The sequence below is a fragment of the Chlorocebus sabaeus genome, chromosome 6, assembly GCF_047675955.1.
Source record: "Chlorocebus sabaeus isolate Y175 chromosome 6, mChlSab1.0.hap1, whole genome shotgun sequence".
Lineage (NCBI taxonomy): Eukaryota > Metazoa > Chordata > Mammalia > Primates > Cercopithecidae > Chlorocebus > Chlorocebus sabaeus.
Window position 1 is genome coordinate 15,970,081 of NC_132909.1, and position 22,305 is coordinate 15,992,385.

The 22,305-nt window shown below is 42.5% G+C and overlaps 1 protein-coding gene and 1 long non-coding RNA gene across 2 annotated transcripts in view; one reads left to right on the forward strand and one right to left on the reverse strand.

Annotated features, from left to right (window-relative positions):
* LOC103247067 (uncharacterized) overlaps positions 1-22,305 on the reverse strand; it is an 81,052-nt gene that overhangs the window by 37,397 nt on the left and 21,350 nt on the right. The window lies entirely within an intron of this gene.
* On the forward strand, positions 496-21,987 carry LOC103247065 (pregnancy-specific beta-1-glycoprotein 5-like). Its single transcript, XM_073016367.1, has 5 exons — positions 496-1,044; positions 2,256-2,615; positions 12,830-13,084; positions 18,065-18,148; positions 20,019-21,987. The coding sequence occupies exons 1-4, from the start codon at positions 981-983 to the stop codon at positions 18,106-18,108; spliced, it is 723 nt and encodes a 240-aa protein (XP_072872468.1). The 5' UTR covers positions 496-980; the 3' UTR covers positions 18,109-18,148; positions 20,019-21,987.

Sequence of the window (22,305 nt, forward strand, 5' to 3'; positions counted from 1 at the left end):
TCTCTCCAGCTCTGAACCCCTGCTCTGTCCCAGGCTCCCCTTCCTGTATCTCAACGAGCCATGTTCCACGGGGTTCCTGGGTAACTCCCCCACTTCCTCCTGCACCACCACGGGGAAGGTGTGGTGACCACAGGACAATCAGCTGGGCAGAGAAGAAAGGACACCAAAGATGGTCAGGAAGAGATGAGAAACCCATCCACCAGTCCCAAGGGAGCACTGGAGTGATTGAGAACTGTCCCTTTGACCGTGGGACTCACAGCCCCCTCTGAGCAACCAGCACAGGCCTCTCCTCCCAAGAGGCATGAGAGATTCATTCTGCACACCTCCAGGAAGGACAGTTTTCTCTGGGACACCCAGGTCCTGAATGTCCATCTTTGGGAGTTGCAGTCAAACTAGACACAATTAGAGAAAGGAAGGGTCCCTGTCACCAGGCAACACACAGCTCACCCACAGCACAATGGGGTGTCCCTGTGACAGGGACCTGCTGCAGCTCCAGCCTCCTGCACTGAAGGGGAGAGCCAGATGGGGATGAAAGAGGGCAAGGGGTGTGAATGTGCACCCTGACCCAGAGCCATTGGGACAGCAGGAGGCTGAGGCCCAGAACTGTGCTTGCTGAACCTACAGGGTATGTGTGTGACTGTGTGAGTCTGCATGCATCTCTTTTTTGTGTGTGTTTGTGTTTCTGCACATAGTGTGTGCCGAGGTTTGGTGACAGAATCACTGCTGAAAAAGGCAGAGGCCAGGTCCCATATTTCCCAGGGACCTGACACAAAGACAAAAGGAAAAAGAGACGGAGGGACAAGGAGGCAGGACTGAGAGGTGTCCTGGGCAGAGACCCCGCCCATGAGCCTTAGAAGTGCTCCTGCCCCGGGAAGAGGCTCAGCACAGAAGGAGGAAGGACAGCACAGCTGACAGCCGTTCTCAGAAAGTTTCTGGATCCCAGGCTTATCTCCACAGAGAACACGCAGGCAGCACAGGCCATGGGGCCCCTCTCAGCGCCTCCCTGCACACTGGACATCACCTGGAAGGAGCTTCTACTCACAGGTAAGGAGAGAACTTCCTGGGGGAGGACAGGAGGAGGAAGCAGAATGATTGGATGGGGTCTCCTGGAGAGGATGGAGTTCTAAAAAATAATATAAGCCAGCACTTTGGGAGGCTGACGTGGATGATTCATGAGATCAGGAGTTCAAGACCAGTCTGGTCAACACAGTGAAGCCCTGTCTCTACTAAAAACAGAAAAAATTAACCAGGTGTGGTGGTGAGCTCCTGTAATCCTAGCTACTCAGGTGGCTGAGGCAGGAGAATGGCAGCAACCTGGGAGGCAGAGGTTGCAGTAAGCCGAGATGGCGCCACTGCAGGCCAGCCTGGGAGACAGTACCAGACTCCATCTCAAAAAGAAAAAGAAAAAAATACAGGAAAGAAGGCTCTGTGGGAGCCTGGATCGGGGAAAATATACCAGAGAGGGACAGAGTCACAACAGGAAAATCACATTGAACTGGAATTGGTAAGAGGTAGGAAAATCTCAAGTGTTCTGTTCTCCTGGTTAATCATCACTGGCCAAAACATTTTGAAAAATGATAATAGTAACTATTATCGGATGACACTTCAAATGAAAATATAAGCAGGGCATGAAACACTGTCCTTAGCAAAAAACCTCAACAATTGGGGAAAGAAAAAAAATAGCCCTGGCATAGAGGTCCCTGGGAACCCTCACATCTTCAGGAGTCTGCAGCCTGTCCCAGGCACTGGGGTGCAACCAAGATCACTAACGTCTCTGTCCTCACAGAGCTCGTGCTCTCATGGGCAGGAAGACAGACATGCAAAGAGATCTAGAATGTGAGGTCAGGTGCTGACAAGAGCTCCAGAGGGAGCAGAGCACAGAAAGGTCAAAAATAGAAGACCCAGGGTCTCTGAAGGAGGTGTCAGGAAAGAAGTCTGAGGATGCTCTGATGTGAGCAGGACCTGAGGGCAGTGTGGAGGGAGCCATGCAGATCAATGGGGAAGATGATTTCAAAGAGAAAAATGCCAAGGTCAGAAGTGTTGAAGGAATGGGGGTCGTGCCGCTGACCTTGACCCAGCAGGACAGTAGGACAAAAACACACACACACACACACACAAAAAAGGGGTGTGTGTCTTTGTGTGTGTGTGTGTCTTCAAGGCTGATGATTGAAGAGATCTTCTCAGGACCCAGGGCCCCATCTTTTTACCCCAATACATAGGTTTCAATATTGACTGATGCTCTCTCCACCTCCTAGCATCATTTTTAATCTTCTGGAACCCGCCCACCACTGCCCAAGTCACGATTGAAGCACAGCCAACCAAAGTTTCTGAGGGGAAGGATGTTCTTCTACTTGTCCACAATTTGCCCCAGAATGTTGCTGGCTACAGCTGGTACAAAGGGCAAATAATGGACCTCCACCATTACATTACAGCATATACAATAGACACTGAAATGATTATACTTGGGCCCGCATACAGTGGACGAGAAACTGTATATTCCAATGCATCCCTGCTGATCCAGAATGTCACCCAGAAGGACACAGGATCCTACACCATTCAAATCACAAAGCGAGGTGATGGGACTAAAAGAGTAACTGGACATTTCACTTTATACCGTGAGTGAGTCCACATGATCCCTGGGTGTTGGGGGGTGGGGGTCACTTCTACTTTGCACACACAGGATTGTCAGGCCCGGACTGTGCCTGTGTCCCTCTCTGCATTATGTCCCATGTTGGGGTTTCGGCATTTAGTGCAGGACACACACAGAGGAGACAAACTACAACAGATCAGAATTCCTTTCCTGCCTCCAGACCCTGCAGACACTTGCTGCACAGTAAGGACAGTCTGATGGGGGGGTGCTCAGCAGAAGGAGATCAGTCTCAGCCAAGCACCTCATGTCCTCTTCATAAACTTGACCCTGAGAAAGACCCTGGAGAACTGAGTAGGGTTTTGCCTAAGAGGACCCTTGAGATACTCTCAGAAAAGCTCAGCCCTCGAGGCCTCAACGCCAGACGCCTGTCCCTAAATCCTTACTCCAGATAAAGCTGAGGAGCCTGTGCCAGGCCTGGGTTGTGGCAGGGCTTACTGGGATGAGGGATTCACCAGCTGTCTGAGGACTGTGTCTCCTGGAGCTGCTCACCAGCCAGGGCTCAGCCCTCAGAGCCTCATCTGGGCAAGGACAGAGCTTTCTTCACCTGAGACTCAGAGTGGAGAGGACAGAAAGACAAGCTTTGTAGGCCATCAACCAACTGCCTTGTGAGGTTTAGGACACTCCATAGAAAGTCTCATGTCCCCAGAAGCAGAAACAGAAGAGAGAAAATGTATCTGGCAGCAGCTTGTCCACAGGGATCTGACCTAAAGGTGTTCTCTCATGAGAGTGAATAATAATAAATGCTGTTTGTGTGAACACCTCCACTGAACCAAGCATTAGATCAGAATTTACATTTACAAGCAATAGACTGTGAAGAATTTACAATTTATTCACAGATAGCATGAAAAGCCACAGTCCATTCGCCATTCAGCTTATTTGACTGAGAGAAAACTGAGGCACAGGAAGGCACAGTCACTGAACCAGAATCACACAAACACAAAAGGCAGATCAGGGTCACATGAGGTCTGTCTGCAGTCAGAGGTCCATCCTCTCCTCCACCAGAAGTGAGTAATTACTGGGTTCCAAGGGCCCCGCAGCCATTTATTGGCTCAAATCCTCTCTTCTTAGGCATCCAAACCTCAGAGGAGTGAGAACAAATGATCAGCTGATTAGTCTGTACTCCAGAACCAAACTACCTGTCTCAACCATCAGAGTCAATGCAAAAAATGTCCAGGCCTCCCCCTCAGATCTTAATCCCTATCACTGAACCTGAAATCCTGTGTTTCCCAAAGTGTCCATGTCACTGTCATGACAGGATAAAGGAGAGGACCTTGTATTCTTTCCCCACTCACGCCTTGCACCAGCACGGGCCCAGTGAGAGACACACACTCAGGTGCTCTCACATAAGAAATGAAGGAATTGAATGAAGAAATGAATGATCCATAACCTCTTTAGAGACTGGATCTCAGTTGCAGAATCCTAGGATGTCTAGCCACAGCTTTCCCTTGTCTTTCAGAGGCTGACACCCATCTTTCATCCCCCCACTACCTCTTGCCCCTAAAGACACCCCACCTCATGTAAGTCAAAACACTTTGGCCACTGCAGGGTTTTCAGGACTCCTTGGTCCTGGACTGTTGAACTGGGGCACCTAGTCCCTGGGGTTTCTGAAGTCACTGTAGCCCTCACTGTTCACTGCCATGCTGTCTCTGCCTCTCTCTGCTTCTCTGTGTCCCTCATCTACCTCCCACTTCATTCTAACTGGCAAGTCCTGTCCTGCACAGCTTCTTCCTCCACCCCTAGGCCTTCCCCAGACACTCCCTCTAACTAGGGAGTTCCTTCCTGCTAACACTGTGGAATGGAAAGGCACAGAAATGACCTGGAGTTTCCACTCCTGCTACGCTTAATCTCGAGCCAATATCCCCAAGTCACTAAGAGAATAAGCTTCCACTGTATTCCCATCCAGGGCTCTTTCCTGTTTTGAGGCTGATCTGTGAACAAGACCATGGAACACGGATAGGCAGCTCCTCCATCCATTCTTATAATTCCCAATCCAGTCTGTCACTGATGGACATTTGGGTTGATTCCAAGTCTTTGCTATTGTGAATAGTGCCACAGTAAGCATATCTGTCCATGTGTCTTTATAGCAGCATGGTTTATTATCCTTTGGGTATATACCCAGAAATGGGATGGCTGAGTCATATGGTATTATTAGTTCTAGATCCTTGAGGAATCGCCATACTGTTTTCCACAATGGTTGAACTACTTTACAGTCCCACCAACAGTGTAAAAATATTCCTATCCTCTCCAGCACCTGCTGTTTCCTGACTTTTTAATGATTGCCATTCTAACTGGTGTGAGATGGTATCTCACTGTGGTTTTCATTTGCATTTCTCTGATGGCCAGTAATGACGAGCATTTTTTCATGTGTCTGTTGGCTGTATGAATGTCTTCTTTTGAGAAATGTCTGTTCATATCCTTTGCCCACTTTTTGATGGGGTTGTTTGTTTTTTTCTTGTAAATTTGTTTGAGTTCTTTGTAGGTTCTGGATATTAGCCCTTTGTCACATGAGTAGATTGCAAAATTTTGCTCCCATTCTTTAGGTTGCCTGTTCACTCTGATGGTAGTTTCTTTTGCTGTGCAGAAGCTCTTTAGTTTAATGAGATCCCATTTGTCAATTTTGGCTTTTGCTGCCGTTGCTTTTGGTGTTTTAGACATGAAGTCTTTGTCCATGCCTATGTCCTGAATGGTACTACCTAGGTTTTCCTCTAGGGTTTTTATGGTATTAGGTCTAACATTTAAGTCTCTAATCCATCTTGAATTAATTTTCGTATAAGGAGTAAGGAAAGGATCCAGTTTCAGCTTTCTACTTATGGCTAGCCAATTTTCCCAGCACCATTTATTAAATAGGGAATCCTTTCCCCTTTTCTTGTTTCTCTCAGGTTTGTCAAAGATCAGATGGCTGTAGATGTGTGGTATTATTTCTGAGGACTCTGTTCTGTTCCATTGGTCTATATCTCTGTTTTGGTACCAGTACCATGCTGTTTTGGTTAGTGTAGCCTTGTAGTATAGTTTGAAGTCAGGTAGCGTGATGCCTCCGGCTTTGTTCTTTTGACTTAGGATTGTCTTGGCAATGCAGGCTCTTTTTTGGTTCCATATGAACTTTAAAGCAGTTTTTTCCAATTTTGTGAAGAAAGTCATTGGTAGCTTGATGGGGATGGCATTGAATCTATAAATTACCTTGGGCAGTATGGCCATTTTCACGATATTGATTCTTCCTATCTATGAGCATTGTATGTTCTTCCTTTTGTTTGTGTCCTCTTTGATTTCACTGAGCAGTGGTTTGTAGTTCTCCTTGAAGAGGTCCTTTACATCCTTTGTAAGTTGTATTTTATTCTCTTTGAAGCAATTGTGAATGGAAATTCATTCATTATTTGACTCTCTGTTTGTGTGTTACTGGTGTATAAGAATGCTTGTGATTTTTGCACATTAATTTTGTGTCCAGAGACTTTGCTGAAGGGGCTTATCAGCTTAAGGAGATTTTGGGCTGAGATGATGGGGTTTTCTAAATATACAATCATGTCATCTGCAAACAGGAACAATTTGACTTCTTCCTTTCCTAACTGAATGCCCTTGATTTCTTTCTCTTGCCTGATTGCCCTAGCCAGAACTTCCAACACTATGTTGAATAGGAGTGGTGAGAGAGGACATCCCTGTCTTGTGCCAGTTTTCAAAGAGAATGCTTCCAGTTTTTGCCCATTCAGTATGATATTGGCTGTGGGTTTGTTACACATAGCTCTTATTATTTTGAGATACGTTCCATCAATACAGAATTCATTGAGAGTTTTTAGCATGAAGAACTTTTGAATTTTGTCCAAGGCATTATCTACATCTATTGAGATAATCATGTGGTTTTTGTCTTTGGTTCTGTTTATATACTGGATTACATTTATTGAATTGTATAAGCTGAACCAGCCTTGCATCCCAGGGATGAAGCCCACTTGATCATGGTGGATAAGCTTTTTGATGTGCTGCTGGATTCGGTTTGCCAGTATTTTATTGAGGATTTTTGCATCGATGTTCATCAGGGATATTGGTCTAAAATTCTCTTTTTTTGTTGTGTCTCTGCCAGGCTTTGGTATCAAGATGATGCTGGCCTCATAAAATGAGTTAGAGAGGATTCCCTCTTTCTACTGATTGGAATACTTTCAGAAAGAATGATACCATCTGCCAACATTAGATAGAGATTTTCAAGGATAGTTCCAGGAGCACAGGACTAAAAAATCGGTACTGCTGATTGTTTGGGGATGGAATCATGGGGGCAGAGGGAAATGATCTGTTTGTGCTTGAATCCGCCTCTAGGTGGGGACCACGTGACTGACTGAGCCATTAGTCATGGGTATGGATGATGTCAGCTGGTTGCCAGAATGCAAAGAATGAGAAACATCTCAAAAGACCAATCTCAGGTTCTAAGATAGTGATGTTTTCTATAGGAGAAATTAGTTATGAATTTTGTAAACTCTGGGCAAATGACATTTGAGCAGTAAAGGATTATAGAAACTGTGCCTACATTTTAGCAGAATTCGCTGCCCTCCTATAATCTTACTCTCAGGGTCTTTCACCAGTTTTACAAAGGCAATCCCTGAGCAAAATAAGGGTATTAGTGTTATGGAGGAACTGTTAGCATTCTTGCTTCAAAGTTAAACCATAAACTAAATTCCTCTCATGGTTAGCCTGGCCTACGTCCAGGAATGAGTGAGGACAGCCAACCTGAGACTAGATGCCAGATGGAGTCAGCCATGCTAGTTTGCTGTCACTGTTGTAATGTTTGCACTGACTCACCGGGGTGTCAGAGCCTTGACAGGCTTGTAGTCTCCAAAGCCCATGGGCTAATTTCACCCATTTCACTCGTGACTCCACCCTCAGCCTACTATGGAGCTCGCATTCTCCAGTCACTTCCTAGAGACTTCTGGTTTCCTGTCAGGCATATAAGAAGCTTGAAATTTGTCACTCGGTTAACAGTAAGTAAACAGTTGAACAAACTCAAAAGTCGACAACTCGTTAAAATCCCTCAGAGATGGCCAGGCACAGTGGCTCACGCCTGTAATCCCAGCACTTTGGGAGGCCGAGGAGGGCGGATCACAAGGTCAGGAGATCAAGACCATCCTGGCGAACACAGTGAAACATCATCTCTACTAAAAATACAAACAAATGAGCTGGGCGTGCTGGCGGGTGCCTGTAGTCCCAGCTACAGGCGAGGCTGAGGCAGGAGAATGACGTGAGCCCGGGAGGCAGAGCTTGCCGTGAGCCAAGATTGTACCACTACACTCCAGCCTGGGTAATAGAGCGAGATTCCATGTCAGAAAAAAAAAAAACAAAAACGTGCTGTTAGAGAAATGAAGAATGCTTTTGGTGCTTACCAGTAGAAGATCGTGCCACTACACTCCAGCCTTGGCAATAGAGCAAGATTCCATCTCAGAAAAAAAAATAAACAAAAAACGTGCTGTTAGAGAAATGAAGAATGCTTTTGATGCTTACCAGTAGAATGCACACAGCTGAGGAAAGAATCCCTAGCTTGAGGATGTGTCAATAGAAACTTCCAAAAAGGAAACAAGAAAGTTCAAGAAGAGTAGGGGAAAAAAAAGAAGCAATATATTCAACTTCATATTTACCATTTTGTATTGACAATAGCAATTTTTAAATTTTGTAGTTATGGTACAACTACCAAGGCCGTAACATTCACGTAATAGGAATACTGGTGGGTTCGGGGACCTGTTGGAGGTGGCCCGTGGGTGCTATTTGATGGTTTTCCTGCCTGGACCACATTCGATTGTTTCCTTATGATGATGCCATTTTCATAAGTTGGGATTCTTCGTGTGGGGGACACATGACCCATTGGCATCTCACTTAGACTCTTCTTAATTCACACAAACTTAAACTCGAGTTGTATTTCCTGAGGTTGAGAGAAAATGAAGAAAGCACTTCACATACCTGTTTTGGGCTCCTCCCCATTTTTCCTAACTCTGCACAGAAATTAGAAACAGGGAGTTCTTTCTATATTTACTAACATAACACACATCACTTCTTTTAATTCGGCATCATTCCTCCCTTTATGTAATTGACACACTGACCAGTTCTGTCCTTTTAACGGGACTCTCTCTACTTAAGGACTTGCTAATTTCAAATCAGCTTTGGCATCTTTCTTTGAGCATAATGTGATCCTGCTGAATTCACCCCACACCTAAACCTTAATTAGATATCAAGAGAAATACTACTATCAGCAATTCATCTTAGATGTTTGGACTATCAGTAAAAATTTCCACTTATGACAACATTTTAATGTTTCCCCCAATTTTCGTTTTGTTTTGTTTTGTTACTAGAGTCAGATCATAACATGAGGTCTAAACTCCTGACAACTTTTTATGGGAAAATTACAGTATTACAAATTGAGCATCCCAAATCCAGAAATCCAAAATCTGAAATGCACTAAAATCCAACACTTCTGACCTCTGATGTGATGCTAAAAAGAAGTGCTCACTGGAGCATTTTGGATTTTAAATTTTTCAGATTTGGGATGCTAACCCAATACATCTACTGCAAATATCCCAAAATAAAAAAAGTTAGAACTCCAAAACACCTGGTTTTAAGCTTTCTGCATAAAGAACACTTTATCTTATGAACTATAGGCATGAAGCTGTACAGGAGATCTCTATAGCCTCCTCATCCTGCATAACTGAAACCACACACCCACGGAACAATGCCCTATTCCCCCGACTCCAGCTCCTGGAAACTGCTAATCTACTCTCTGATTCTCTCTGGAATCCACTGAGATGAGGTACATAGAGTAGTCAAACTCACAGAACATTCACAGAGTAGAATGTCTAATGAGAAAAAGTATATGCAGGACTTCTTCCCAAATATTAGTCTAATAGCCACCAAACACATACGGTCCATGAGGGCCAGACTTCCATCATCAGTTCATGCTCGCCTTTTCCACCAGTCAGTTCTGCATTTGCAAACATCCACATGTATTTCTAGAAAGATCCACATGGTCCTCACCTGCCCACTACAATGGGAAGGGAGCATCATGGATACAGAACAGGGAACATGGTCTTGGTCCAAAACTGTCAGCTCTTGCCTGTCCCCTTCACTGTTTGTAGGTCATTCCTTGGACTCTACTCTATCTTTAGAGGTCACTGGCTCAAGTCAGTCACTATAAGACAGCTGGGAAAGCTGCCTCACCTTGTGGCTCCATTCCCTGATGACTGAACTGAGCTCCAGGCTTGACTCTGGTCTCCCCTGTGTTATTTCTGCTGAAGTACCCAGTCCAGGCCAGGCTTCCCAGTACTCAAAGAGTTTAAGGACAATGGGAAGTTCCATCATCCATATCTAGGATGCCCTTGGAAAGGGAAGCTGCAGAGTAAACATACCTTGGGGGGCAAAGTAAGACTGAAACTAAGAAGATTCCAGCACTGCATGCTCCAAGTGAGGACCACAAGGTGGGCCACGCATGCAGTTGGAGAGGGAGGGACTCAGAGAGGCACCAGGGGCTGTGACTGCTGGTCTCATGTGTTTCCATGACATAATGCTGCTGCTCAATTCACACTTGAGAAAAAGTGTGCTTCTCCCACATACAGAAGGCAGCCTCACAATCTATGAGCCCTCAGATTGCTATGCATCTGTCTTGTAACACACACATCTGCCGTGGGCTTTTAAGGACTTGGGTGGGCTGAGAAGTGGGAAATGCCATCTCTGATTGAAAAATGTCTTTGGAGGAATCAAAGGTGCCACACAGGGCAATCTTCTCTCTGTTATCTGCACAGTGGAGACTCCCAAGCCCTATATCTCCAGCAGCAACTTAAACCCCAGGGAGGGCACGGAGACTGTGATCTTATCCTGTGATCCTGACACTCAGGACGTAAGCTACCTGTGGTGGATAAATGGTCAGAGCCTCCCTATCAGTCGCCCGTGGCAGCTGTGCGAAAACAACAGGATCCTCATGCTATATGGTGTCACAAAGGATATTGCAGGACCCTATGAATGTGAAATGAAGAACCCAGTGAGTTCCAGCCGCAGTGACCCAGTCACCCTGAATCTTCTCTGTGAGTATCTTCTGTTCCTCTGTGAGCCAGGCTGCCATCCCAAATACACATGGCCTCTCACTCCCTCTCAGGTGCAAGTACAGAGACCTTTACCCCTGGACATCAAAGCTGGCCATGACTACTAAGAGTAGGTTTAGGCTTGATCGACAGTGGGAGTGAAGAGGCTGCTCCAGTCATGGGAGACTCAGGGTCCACAGATTATGATGGGAGAAACAGGTGAATGTCTCAAGCTGCAGATCAGTGAACACAGCAGGGATTTGGCTGGGACTTCAGTGTTGTGACTTAGCTCAGAGGGTCACTGTAGCCCTTCCACAGACCAGGATTTTCCCTTCCCTGTAACAACATCACCTGTGACTTTATTCTCTTTGCTCCAGATATCCTGGATGCCTCCACCATTTCTTCTTCATACACCTATTACCATCCAGGGGAAGTTCCCAAGCTCTCCTGCCTCACAGACTCTCACCCACTGGCAGAGCATCCTTAGCTGATTGATGGGAAGTTCCAGAAATCAGCACAAGTGTTCTTTATCCCCCAAATCACCAAAATATATAGAGGGGTCTATATCTGTTTCATCCATAGCTCAGCCACTGATGGAACAAATCTCATAATCAAGAGGGTCATAGTCCCTGGTAAGTGGATCCCTGAAGCATTGGCAATATGTTTTCCAGTGAAGTCTATCTGGCTATCAGGGAAGAGCCACCTGCCCTCTGCAAAGGGAGAGGGAAAATCAAAAACCCAGGACAGGGAATGTGTTTCTGCTCCAAAACAACCAGCTTTTGCCTGTCCCCTTCACTCTTTCTAGATCATTCCTTGCACTCTGCTCTATCTTTCGAGGTCACTGGCTCAAGTCATCATGAAACACCTGCAAAAATCTGCCCCACCTTGTGCCACCACAGCCTGATGATTGAACTGACCTCCAGGTTTGACTCTGGTCTCTCCTGTCTTCTTTCTGTTGAAACACCCAGTCCCAGGCCAGGCTGCCCAGTATCTTCAGGGTTTCAGGACAATGGGAAGTCCCATTATTACTCATCTCTAGAATGTCTTTGGAAATGGAAGCTGCAGAGAAATCACATCTAGCGGGGCAAAGTAGGATGGCATTTGGAAGGGGCCCAGCAGTTGCATGTTCCAGGTAAGGAACCCAAGGTGAGCCAGTCAGTCAGTTGATTAGAGAGGGATTGGGAGGTGTAACAGGGGCTGTGGCTCCCACTGACGTGTCTGTCCATGAGCCAACACTGCTGTTCATTTCACACTTGAGAAAGTCTGTGCTTCCCTAAGACAGAACAGGCAGCCTCATAGTCTTTGAGCCATTAGATCATCATGCATCTGTCTTGTGACACACACACCAGCTATTGACTTTCAAGGACTCAGGTGGGCTTAGTTGTGGGAGATGCCAACTCTGACTGAAGGATGCCTGTGGAGGAATCAAAGGTGCCACAGAGGACAAACTTCTCTCTGTTATCCACACAGTGGAGCTGCCCAAGCCCTACATCACCAGCAACAATTTCAACCCCATGGAGAATAAGAATGTTGTAGCTTTAACCTGTGAACCTAAGACTCAGGGCTATACCTATGTGTGGAGGGTAAATTGTCACAGCCTCCTGGTCAGTCCCAGGCTAAAGCAACTTGGTAAAAACAGGATCCTCATTCTAACCAGTGTCACAAGAAATGACACAGGACCCTATGAATGTGAAATATGGGACCGAGTTGGTAGCATCTGCAGTGAACCAGTCACCCTGGATGTCCTTTGTATCTTTAGTTCCTCTCTGGGCCAGGCCACCAGCTAAAATCCAAATGACCAGAGATCAGGCATCTCAGTCTCTCTCAGGTACAAGTACGGACACTTTTATTTCTGGACACCCGAGATGGCCATGACTCCCTGCCCTGGGAAAACCTGGGTAAGCACAGTCTCAATAAGAATATAAGGGGAGGGGATGCTTTTGTCATGGGAGACTTGGCATCTATGCCCTGTGATGGGAGAAACAGGTGAATACCTCAGGCCTCGTCTCAGTGAACACACAAGGGTTTGGCTGGGCCTTGAGGGTGTGTCTTGGCTCAAAGGGACACTGTGTCCCTTTAAGAGACCAGGAGCATCCCCTTCCCTTGGATGACATCACCTGTGGCTTTATTCTCTTTACTCCAGATGGTCCAGACGTCCCCAGCATTTTTCCTTCACGCACCGATTACCATTCAGGAGAAAATCTCTACTTGTCCTGCTTCGCGGATTCTAACCCACCGACAGAGTATACTTGGTCGATGCATGGGAAGTTTCTGCAATCAGGACAAAAGCTCTCTATCCCCAAAATTACTACAAAGCATACCGGGATCTATGGTTGCTCTGCTCGTAACTCAGCCACTGGCAGGGAAAGTTCCACATTCAAGATGATCGTAGTCTCTGGTAAGTGGATCCCTGCATCACTGGCAATAGAGTTTTAGGTGGAGTCTATCTGGCTTTCAGAGAAGAGTCAGGAAAACATTTTTATTCCCAGCCTGTGTCCCATGGGCAGAAGCAAATCCTAAATTCTCCTCCTGAACCCTCTCAATTTGTCTCTACAGATTCTGTTCTTGTTTTTCTGTTTTCTCACGGCTGACCTTGTGTCCAGCCTGAGAAAGGTTGGGAGGGAACTTTGTCAGTCCCGAGCCCTATGTAGTGGAAGAGTCTTCATAGAGGGACAAGAAGGAGAGTCCTCAAGATCAAGTTGCTTCTTGCTGTCACCGACACATCCCTTTCGGCCACGTCTTTATTTTCTTTTACTTACTCCATGAGCTACAAGGAACATCTGAGGCTTTGAAACAAGCTCACATTTTTCCCCCAAATGAGAGGAGGAAGCCCCTTGGATGAGAGAGGAGCAGCCCAGACTGCTGCCTGCTCCACTCTGGGCTTCTCCAGTGACTGGCCCTTCCTGACTCCACGTGGTGTGGGACCAGCATGTGTGGAGAAAGAGCCCTGGTGGCCTCTCCTGAATTCGACTAAATCGAACTGCCAGTTGAAGTGAAGGCTAGGCTGCAGGGAAATTAGAAGAGAGGGAGCCTTGGGGCAGACTCTTGAGCTGCGTCATAGCTCTGAAGTCACCGGCTGTATGAGACTGTTGACACAGCACGTGGGACACAGCAGAGAGGACAGTGAGTGATGCACACTTGTAGAAATAGGGATATTCACCTCTGGGGCTCTGCATGGCAGGAAAGAGGCAATGCCAAAAAGTGTGTATTTATAGACTGTAAGACTACCAGGACACTTTATATATATATCTAATATAAGACTTATCTTTAACTATTTCTAAGTGTGCAATTTAGTATTGTGTAACCATCATATTATCCATTTTCAGAACTTTTTCCTTTTATCATATTAAACCTCTGCACAAAAGAAATGGTAATTCTCAATCCTTCTCCCACTAACCCTTAGTACCCACCATTCTACTTTCTGTCTCTATGTAACTGGCTATTCTATCTTTCATAAATGGAATTATATAATAAATATCCTTTTGAGTCTGGCTTATTTCAGTTAGCATAATGTCTTCAAGGTTCATCCACTTTGCACGATGTATTGGAATTCTATTCCTTGTTAAGGTTGAATAACATTTCAATGTATAGATATACCTCATTTGCCTACCCACTTATCTTTCAATGGACTTTTCCGTTGCTTCCATTTTTGGCTATTGTGAGTAATGCTTCTCTGAACATCAATGTGCAAATATTTGTTCAAATTTCTTTCAATTCTATAGGGAGTATGTCCAGAAGTGGAATTGCTGGATCAAATGGTAATTTATTGTTTGATTTTTTGAGAAACAGCCACACCACTTTTTACAGTGGCTATAACGTTTTCTATTCCCATCAGCAATGCACTAGAGCTCCAATTTTTCCATCTATTTGAAAACACTTGTTGTTTTGTGTTGTTGTCGTTGTTGTTGTTTATCAAAGCCATCCTAAGCTATGTGAAGTGGTGTCACATTGTGGTTTTGATTTGCATATCTCTAAGTATTCGTGACGCTGAGGAACTTTCTGTGGGCTTACTGGATATTTGTATATCTTCCTTGGAGAAAACTCAGTTTTAATCCTTTGTTCATTTTTTAATTGGGTTTTTAGATGTTTGCTCTTGTTGACTTGTAGTTTTTCATGTATTCTGGAAATTAATTTTGTATCCCACATGTAATTTGCAAATATATTTCTCATTTCATGGGTTGCCTTTTTACTTTCTTGATAATATTCTTTGATATATAAAAGGTTTTGATTTTTAAGAAGTCCAATTTATCCATTTTATTTGTTGCCTATGCTTTTGTTGTTACAACCAAGTGATCATTGTGAAATCCAATATCATGAAGCTTTTCTCCTATGTTTTATTCTAAGAGTTGTATAGATTTTGCTCTTACATTTAGATCTTTGATCTATTGTGGGTTAATTTTTGTATGTGTTGTTAGGTAAAAGTTCCACTCATTCTTGCCCTTGGATATCCAGCTTTTCCAATATCATTTGGTGAAAGCACTGTCCTTTCCCCATTGAATGATCTTGGCACACTCGATGAAAATCATTTGGACATATATGCAAGTATTTCTTTTTGGACTCTCTGTTCCATTGCACTAATTTCTATGTCCTCCTTTATGCCAGTATCACATTGTATTGGCTACTGGGGCTTTGTAGTAAATGCTGAAATCGGGAAGTGTGAGTCCTGCAGCTTCTTTCTTCCTCTTCAAGGTTGTTTGTCTTTTTAGAGTCATGAGATTCAATATAAATTTTAGGACAGATTTTTCTTTTACTGCAAAAATGTCACTGAGATTCTGATAGCAAGTGTATTGAATCTGTAGCTCACTTTGGGTGGCTTTGTCCTCCTAAAAATACTGAGTTTTCTAGTTCATGAAAACAGAATGTCTTTCATTTTATTGATGTCATCATTAGGCAATATTTTATGGATTTCAAGTATAATCATTTCACCTCCTTGGTTCAACTTATTCCTAAATAGTTTATTCTTTTTGATATTAATACAAATTAAAATTTTTTTCTTAATTTCCCTTCAGATTGTTCATGGTTAGTGTATTGAAATACGACTGATGTTTGAATGTTGATTTTGTATTGTGCAATATTACTGAATTCATTTATTAATTCTAATAGGCTTGTTCCATCTTTAGGATTTTCTATATATAAGTTCAAGTTATCTGCAAACAGAAATAATTTTACTCCTCTCTTTCAATTTGAATGTCTTTTCTTAAATTCTCACCTAGTTTTTCTGACTAGACCTTTCAAAGCTACATTGAATAGAAGTGTCAAAAGCAGTATCCTTGTCTTGTTCCTCCTTACACAGGGAAAGCTTTCAGTCTTTCTCCACTATGATATCTCCAGTATGATATTAATATTGGGTTTCTCACATATTGCCTTTATGTTGAGGTGGTTTCCTTCCATTCTTAGTTAGAACGTTTTTATTAAGAAAAAACATTGAGTTTCATCAAATGCTATTATTGATTCAATCTTATTACTGATTATAGTTCTATTCATATTTTTGTGTTTTCCAGAAATTTGTCTATTCCATCTAGGTTATACAATTTATTGGCATACAATTATTTACAGTAATTTCATAATCATTTTATTAGAATTGGTAATAATCACTTCATTTTCTTTTCTCTTTTTCTTTTCTTTCTTTCTTTCTTTTTTTTTTTTTTTTTTTTTAAGAGAGAGGGACAGGCTCTTACTCTGTAAGCCAGCCAAGAATGAAATATAGTGGCATGACTATGACTTACCGCAGCCTCAACCTCCTGGGCTCAAGCAATTCTCATTCTTCAACCTCCCAAGATACTAGGACTACAGATGCATGCCAATATGCCCAGCTAACTGGTTTTTAATTTTTTTTTTGTAGAGACAGGGTCTCCCCAGGTTACCTATGCTGGTCCAAACACCTGGCCTCAAGAAATCCTCCCATTGTGACCTCCCAAAGTGCTACTATTAAAATATGACAAACCATACTCCATTTTCATTTCTGATTTTAGTAATTTTAATCTTCTCTCTTTTCTTCGTAGTCAGTCTAGTTAATGGTCATCAATTTTCTTGATTTTATTTTGAAGAATCAACTTTTCATTTCATTAATTTCCTCTATTATTTTTCCTTTCTCCATTTTATTTTTATCCACTCTAATCCTTATTCTTTCTCTAATTCATTGTGCTTGGGTTTAGTTTCTACTTCTTTCATACCCTGAAGTATGAGAGAGCTTGCTTCATACCATTCTTTTAAAGGTTTAATGTAGTCAGTGAAACAAGATGCCACATACGGACAAACCAATGTCAGCTGCTACATTACTACCATCGTCATTACCGTTGAGGACAAATACTCCTAGAATGAATTCTCAGATCCACCTATTATTAGCCATATGACACCAGGAAAGATTTCACACTATATAAGCTTGTGTCTTTTCATTGGCAAAATGGAAATAATGTCTACCTGACAGGGTTAGTGTGAGAATTAAATGAAGTACAGGTAAAGTATTTAGCACAGGGTCTGGCACATAGGACATGCCCCTCAACAGTACCTATTTACATATATATATATAGAACAAGGGGTAACACATAAAACTCTAGGACATGGTTACTGACAACTTGTAGGAGAGAAAGGAAAAAACCTAAGTGCAAAGAATCAAGCCTGGTATGTTAGTTTTTACCAACTGAGACGCATCCAGGATGGGATTAGACATATAAGATAACGTATCAGGGAAGACACCTGTGAGGGAATGTGGGGCAGGCATGAAGGTAGTGTGGGAGAACTCAAAGACCACTATGCAAAGCTGACTCCTGTGAAAAAGAAAGAGAAAGAAATTTTAGTTATCAATGCAGTCCTAAGAGAGTTTTTGCAAGGCTGATGGGGAGTCCTCCACTAGTTACCCATTAAAGTAAAAGACAGCCCCAGAGAACTAGGCTTGCTTTCATGCCCTTGCTGGGAACCTGTGGGAAGGAAGATTTCTGTGCAAAGGAGGTGGTGAATTTGAAATGCACTGACCTGGGCCTTCTGTCAATCATGTCCCTGCCATGAAAACCTGGCAGGGTCTCATTCATGGCTGCCACCACAGAGACACTGAGAAAAATATGCAACCATGAAAAGGTGGAAAAGTGGAAAGTTCCAATGACATAGAAAACAGCAATCAGCCTTTCTCACATCTGAAAGCTTTCTGAAATGTCTGAACACAGTAGAGAATTGACAGAGGACTGATCACCAACTGAGAAACATGATGAGAGGGGAAATCAACTGCAAGAATATAATCATCTACCATCAACTTTCCAACAGAAAAAATATATTCCTTGAAGAAACCATTATACAGCACCTCATGTTGCATGCTTGCAACTGAGGTTTCCCCCAGTAAAATGACGTCACCTCCATTCCTTCTTTTCCATTCTTTCCATGACAGCTCCTTTAAGAAGAGGACGTCTACCCTGGGATATTCCGACATAGCAACTGTGATGTCATTTCTGTATTTCAGGAAGACTGGCAGGTATGATGGGCTTTTCTCTTGTCCTGTTTCCTCCAGGGCTGACTACCATGCTTGGGAGAGGGAAAAAACTTATTGGCCTGTATCTGGGACTGGATCTCCTCCTTCCTCCACCAAACTCCTGCTTCTCAGCACAAATTCCTGCAGTTCCCTTTCTCCCTGGCCTTTATACTCCCTGTACCCCACTGTCTTTTAGACATAATTATCTCCAGTCTCTGCTCATTTGTTTCTCATATTCAAATGAGAAACATAATTTCACATTGTGAAACCGTGTTCATTATATTTAACATCTCTCAATAGTGTAATTCTCTCCATTCCATAAAGCTGAACCACTTCTCAAAGTGTTGCTTGACTTCTTGTCTCCAGACTTTGAAACCTTCCTTGCATATGACTGCCTCATTAACTTTCTAAAATCTAGTTAATTCACTTAATCGAGAATCTCTAGGGGTCTACTCTAGCCTATTTGGTAAGTTCACATTTTTTCTATTTACTAATCCTTCTCACTCCCTTTACCTCTACTTCCTAGTATAATTCCTCCATCCTAACTAGATTTGTTTTCCTACACATCCTGCCCCTTCATCTATATAGACAAAAAATTCTTTGTTCCAATGCTATGCCTAAAAACAGAGTGAACTCCCCTCCACCATCTGCACTACAGACTTAACCACACCCTTCATCACAAGCAATCTCTGACCTTGTGGAGAACAAAGACTTTAGGATTACCCTGTGAATCTGAGACTCAGAATATAACCTGTGTGTGGTTAAGACACTTTCCTGATGACCAGTTCACGTGTTCAGAAAAGATACAGAAATGAACATGGCAAGGTCCCTACCTCAGGGGACATAAAGCATAAGACAGGAAATGAGACCTGAGAATAATCATGATACCAAAATAGGAAAAAAAGTGGAGACCACAAGACATCAGAGAAATCTGATGGGGAATATAGCTACACATTGGAATCACTGGAAAACATTTTTAAAAGTGGCTGCTCAAGCCTCACCCATGAGTTCCAGTTTAAAGGTCTGGAGAGGGACAGAGGCACTGGTAATTTCTAAGTCTTCCCTGATACTACAAACATGTAACGAAAATGGAGAACTCTTGTTGTAATAGGTAGAACTTAAAACGAAATCAATGATTTTCAGGTACAAGTACTGGAATTACCTAAGGACCGTTTTCAACATATGTAAGACTATACGTTTTTGGCCCTAATTGTTAATGGGCTACACCAAGAACTCAGTAATCCAATTGGGAAACAGAAGCTGAATAGAAAAGTCACTTTATTTGATATATTAAAATATATATAAAGCACTTTCAAATGAGGGATAAGTGATGCTAAACCTTCTCTAAATAATATTTATGGGAATGTTAAAAATATGAGTATTCTAGGCTGGGAGTGTTGGCTCACATCTGTAATCCCAGCACTTTGGGAGGCCAAGGCGGGCAGATCATGAGGTCAGGAGATCAAGACCATCCTGGCTAACACGGTGAAACCCCGCCTCTACTAAAAATAGAAAAACAAACTTAGCCGTGGGTGGTGGCAGTCGCCTGTAGTCCCAGCTACTCTGGAGGCTGAGGCAAGATGACAGTGTGAACCTAGAGGTGAGGGTGGCAGTGAGCAGAGATTATGCCACTGCACTCCAGCCTGGGCGACAGAGTCAGACTCCATGTCAAAAATAAATAAATAAATTTTAAAAAATGAGTATTCTAAAAACTATATAACATTTCTGGAAATCGAATACGTTATCAGTCATAGTACCATATGCTACACAAGTAACTAGATTTCTATGTGAGCTGTGTCTTTGCCATAATAAACCTAATAAAAATCTCATTAGATTTTTAACCATAGTCATTTTAAATCTTTGTCATTCCCAGACAGTTGCTTTGATTCTTCCTTGAAGTACTTAAAATCAGCTACAGTTCAAAATTGCTTTTTCTTCAAGGAGATATATGGAAAAGACTCTGACAACGACTCTTGAATACAAGTTTCTGATAACTTCAAGATCATACCACTGGACTCTCTGAGAACTTTCAAAATTTTAATGAACAGGCTGATACCTTCATGAAATTCAAAACAAAGAAGAAGACAAGAAACTCAGTTTTATTGGACTAAACAATCAAAAGGATAATGTTTTCATAATTTTTTATTTGAAAATGTGCTGATTCTTTGACTGTTTTATTCTCCAGATTTATGAACTTTTTCTTTTAAGCTATTTATACTTACAGCAATTTGGTAAAGTATACTTTTGTAAACAAAAATAGAAACATTTGCTCTTGCTCCCAATATGAGTGACTCAGAATTGAAAAACTATTCATGAGTATTCATATACTTACAGTAATAAAGTTATTTGCACAAGTTCAGTAAGAATCTTCTCTTTTTATAACAGGACACATTGAAAACATTGGTTATATTACCAAGGTTCTGACTGGATGTTCTATTTGAGAATATATGTAGAATAAACCCATAGGGAATGCAGGCAAACTCTGAAGTTGGCCTTGGTTTGGCTTCCTACTCTCAAGAGGTTTTTGACTCACATAGGCTCAAAATAAAGGGATGGAGGAAGATCTACCAAGGAAATGGAGAAAAAAAAAAAGCAGGGGTTGAAATACTAGTCTCTGATAAAACAGACTTTAAACCATCAAAGATCAGAAGAGACAGAGAAAGTCATTACATAATGGTAAAGGGATCAATTCAACAGGGAGCGCTAACTATTCTAAATATATATGCACCCAAAACAGGAGCACCCAGATTCATAAAGCAAGTCCTTAGAGACTTACAAAGAGACTTAGACTCCCATACAATAATAATGGGAGACTTCAACACCCCACTGTCAACATTAGACAGATCAACTAGACAGAAAGTTAACAAGGCTATCCAGGAATTGAACTAAACTCTGCACCAAGTGGACTTAATACACATCTACAGAACTCTCCACACCAAATCAACAGAATATACATTCTTCTCAGCACCACATTACACGTAATCCAAAATTGACCACATAGTTGGAAGTAAAGCACTCCTCAGCAAATGTACAAGAACAGAAATTATAACAAACTATCTCTCAGACCACAGTGGAATCACACTACAACTCAGGACTAAGAAACTCAATCAAAACCGCTCAACTACACGGAAACTGAACAAACTGCTCCTGAATTACTACTGGGTACATAACAAAATGAAGGCAGAAACAAAGATGTTCTTTGAAACCAATGAGAACAAACATACAACATACCAGAATCTCTGGGGCACATTTAAAGCAGTGTGTAGAGGGAAATTTATAGCACTAAATACCCACAAGAGAAAGCTGGAAAGATCTAAATTTGACACCCTAACATCACAATTAAAAGAACTAGAGAAACAAGAGCAAACATATTCAAAAGCTAGCAAAAGGCAAAAAATAACTAAGATCAGAGCAGAACTGAAGGAGATAGAGACACGAAAAACCCTCCAAAAAAATCAAAGAATCCAGGAGATAGTGTTTTGAAAAGATCAACAAAATTGATAGACTGCTAGCAAGACTAATAAAGAAGAAAAGAAAGAAGAATCAAATAGACGCAATAAAAAACAAAAAAGGGGATATCACCACCAACCCCACAGAAATAAAACTACCATCAGAGAATACTATAAACACCTCTACGCAAATAAACTAGAAAACCTAGAAGAAATAGATAATTTCCTGGACACTTACACTCTCCCAAGGCTAAACCAGGAAGAAGTTGAATCCCTGAATAGACCAATAGCAGGCTCTGAAATGGAGGCAATAATTCACAGCCTACCAACCAAAAACAGTCCAGGACCAGACGGATTCACGGTCGAATTCTACCAGAGGTACAAGGAGGAGCTGGTACCATTCCTTCTGAAACTATTCCAATCAATAGAAAAAGAGGGAATCCTCCCTAACTCATTTTATGAGGCCAACATCATCCTGATACCAAAGCCTGGCAGAAACACAACAAAAAGAGAGAGAATTTTAGACCAATATCCCTGATAAACATCGATGCAAAAATCCTCAATAAAATACTGGCAAACCGGATCCAGCAGCACATCAAAAAGCTTATCCACCATGATCAAGTGGGCTTCATCCCTGGGATGCAAAGCTGGTTCAACATACGCAAATCAATACATATAATACAGCATATAAAGAGAACCAAAGACAAAATC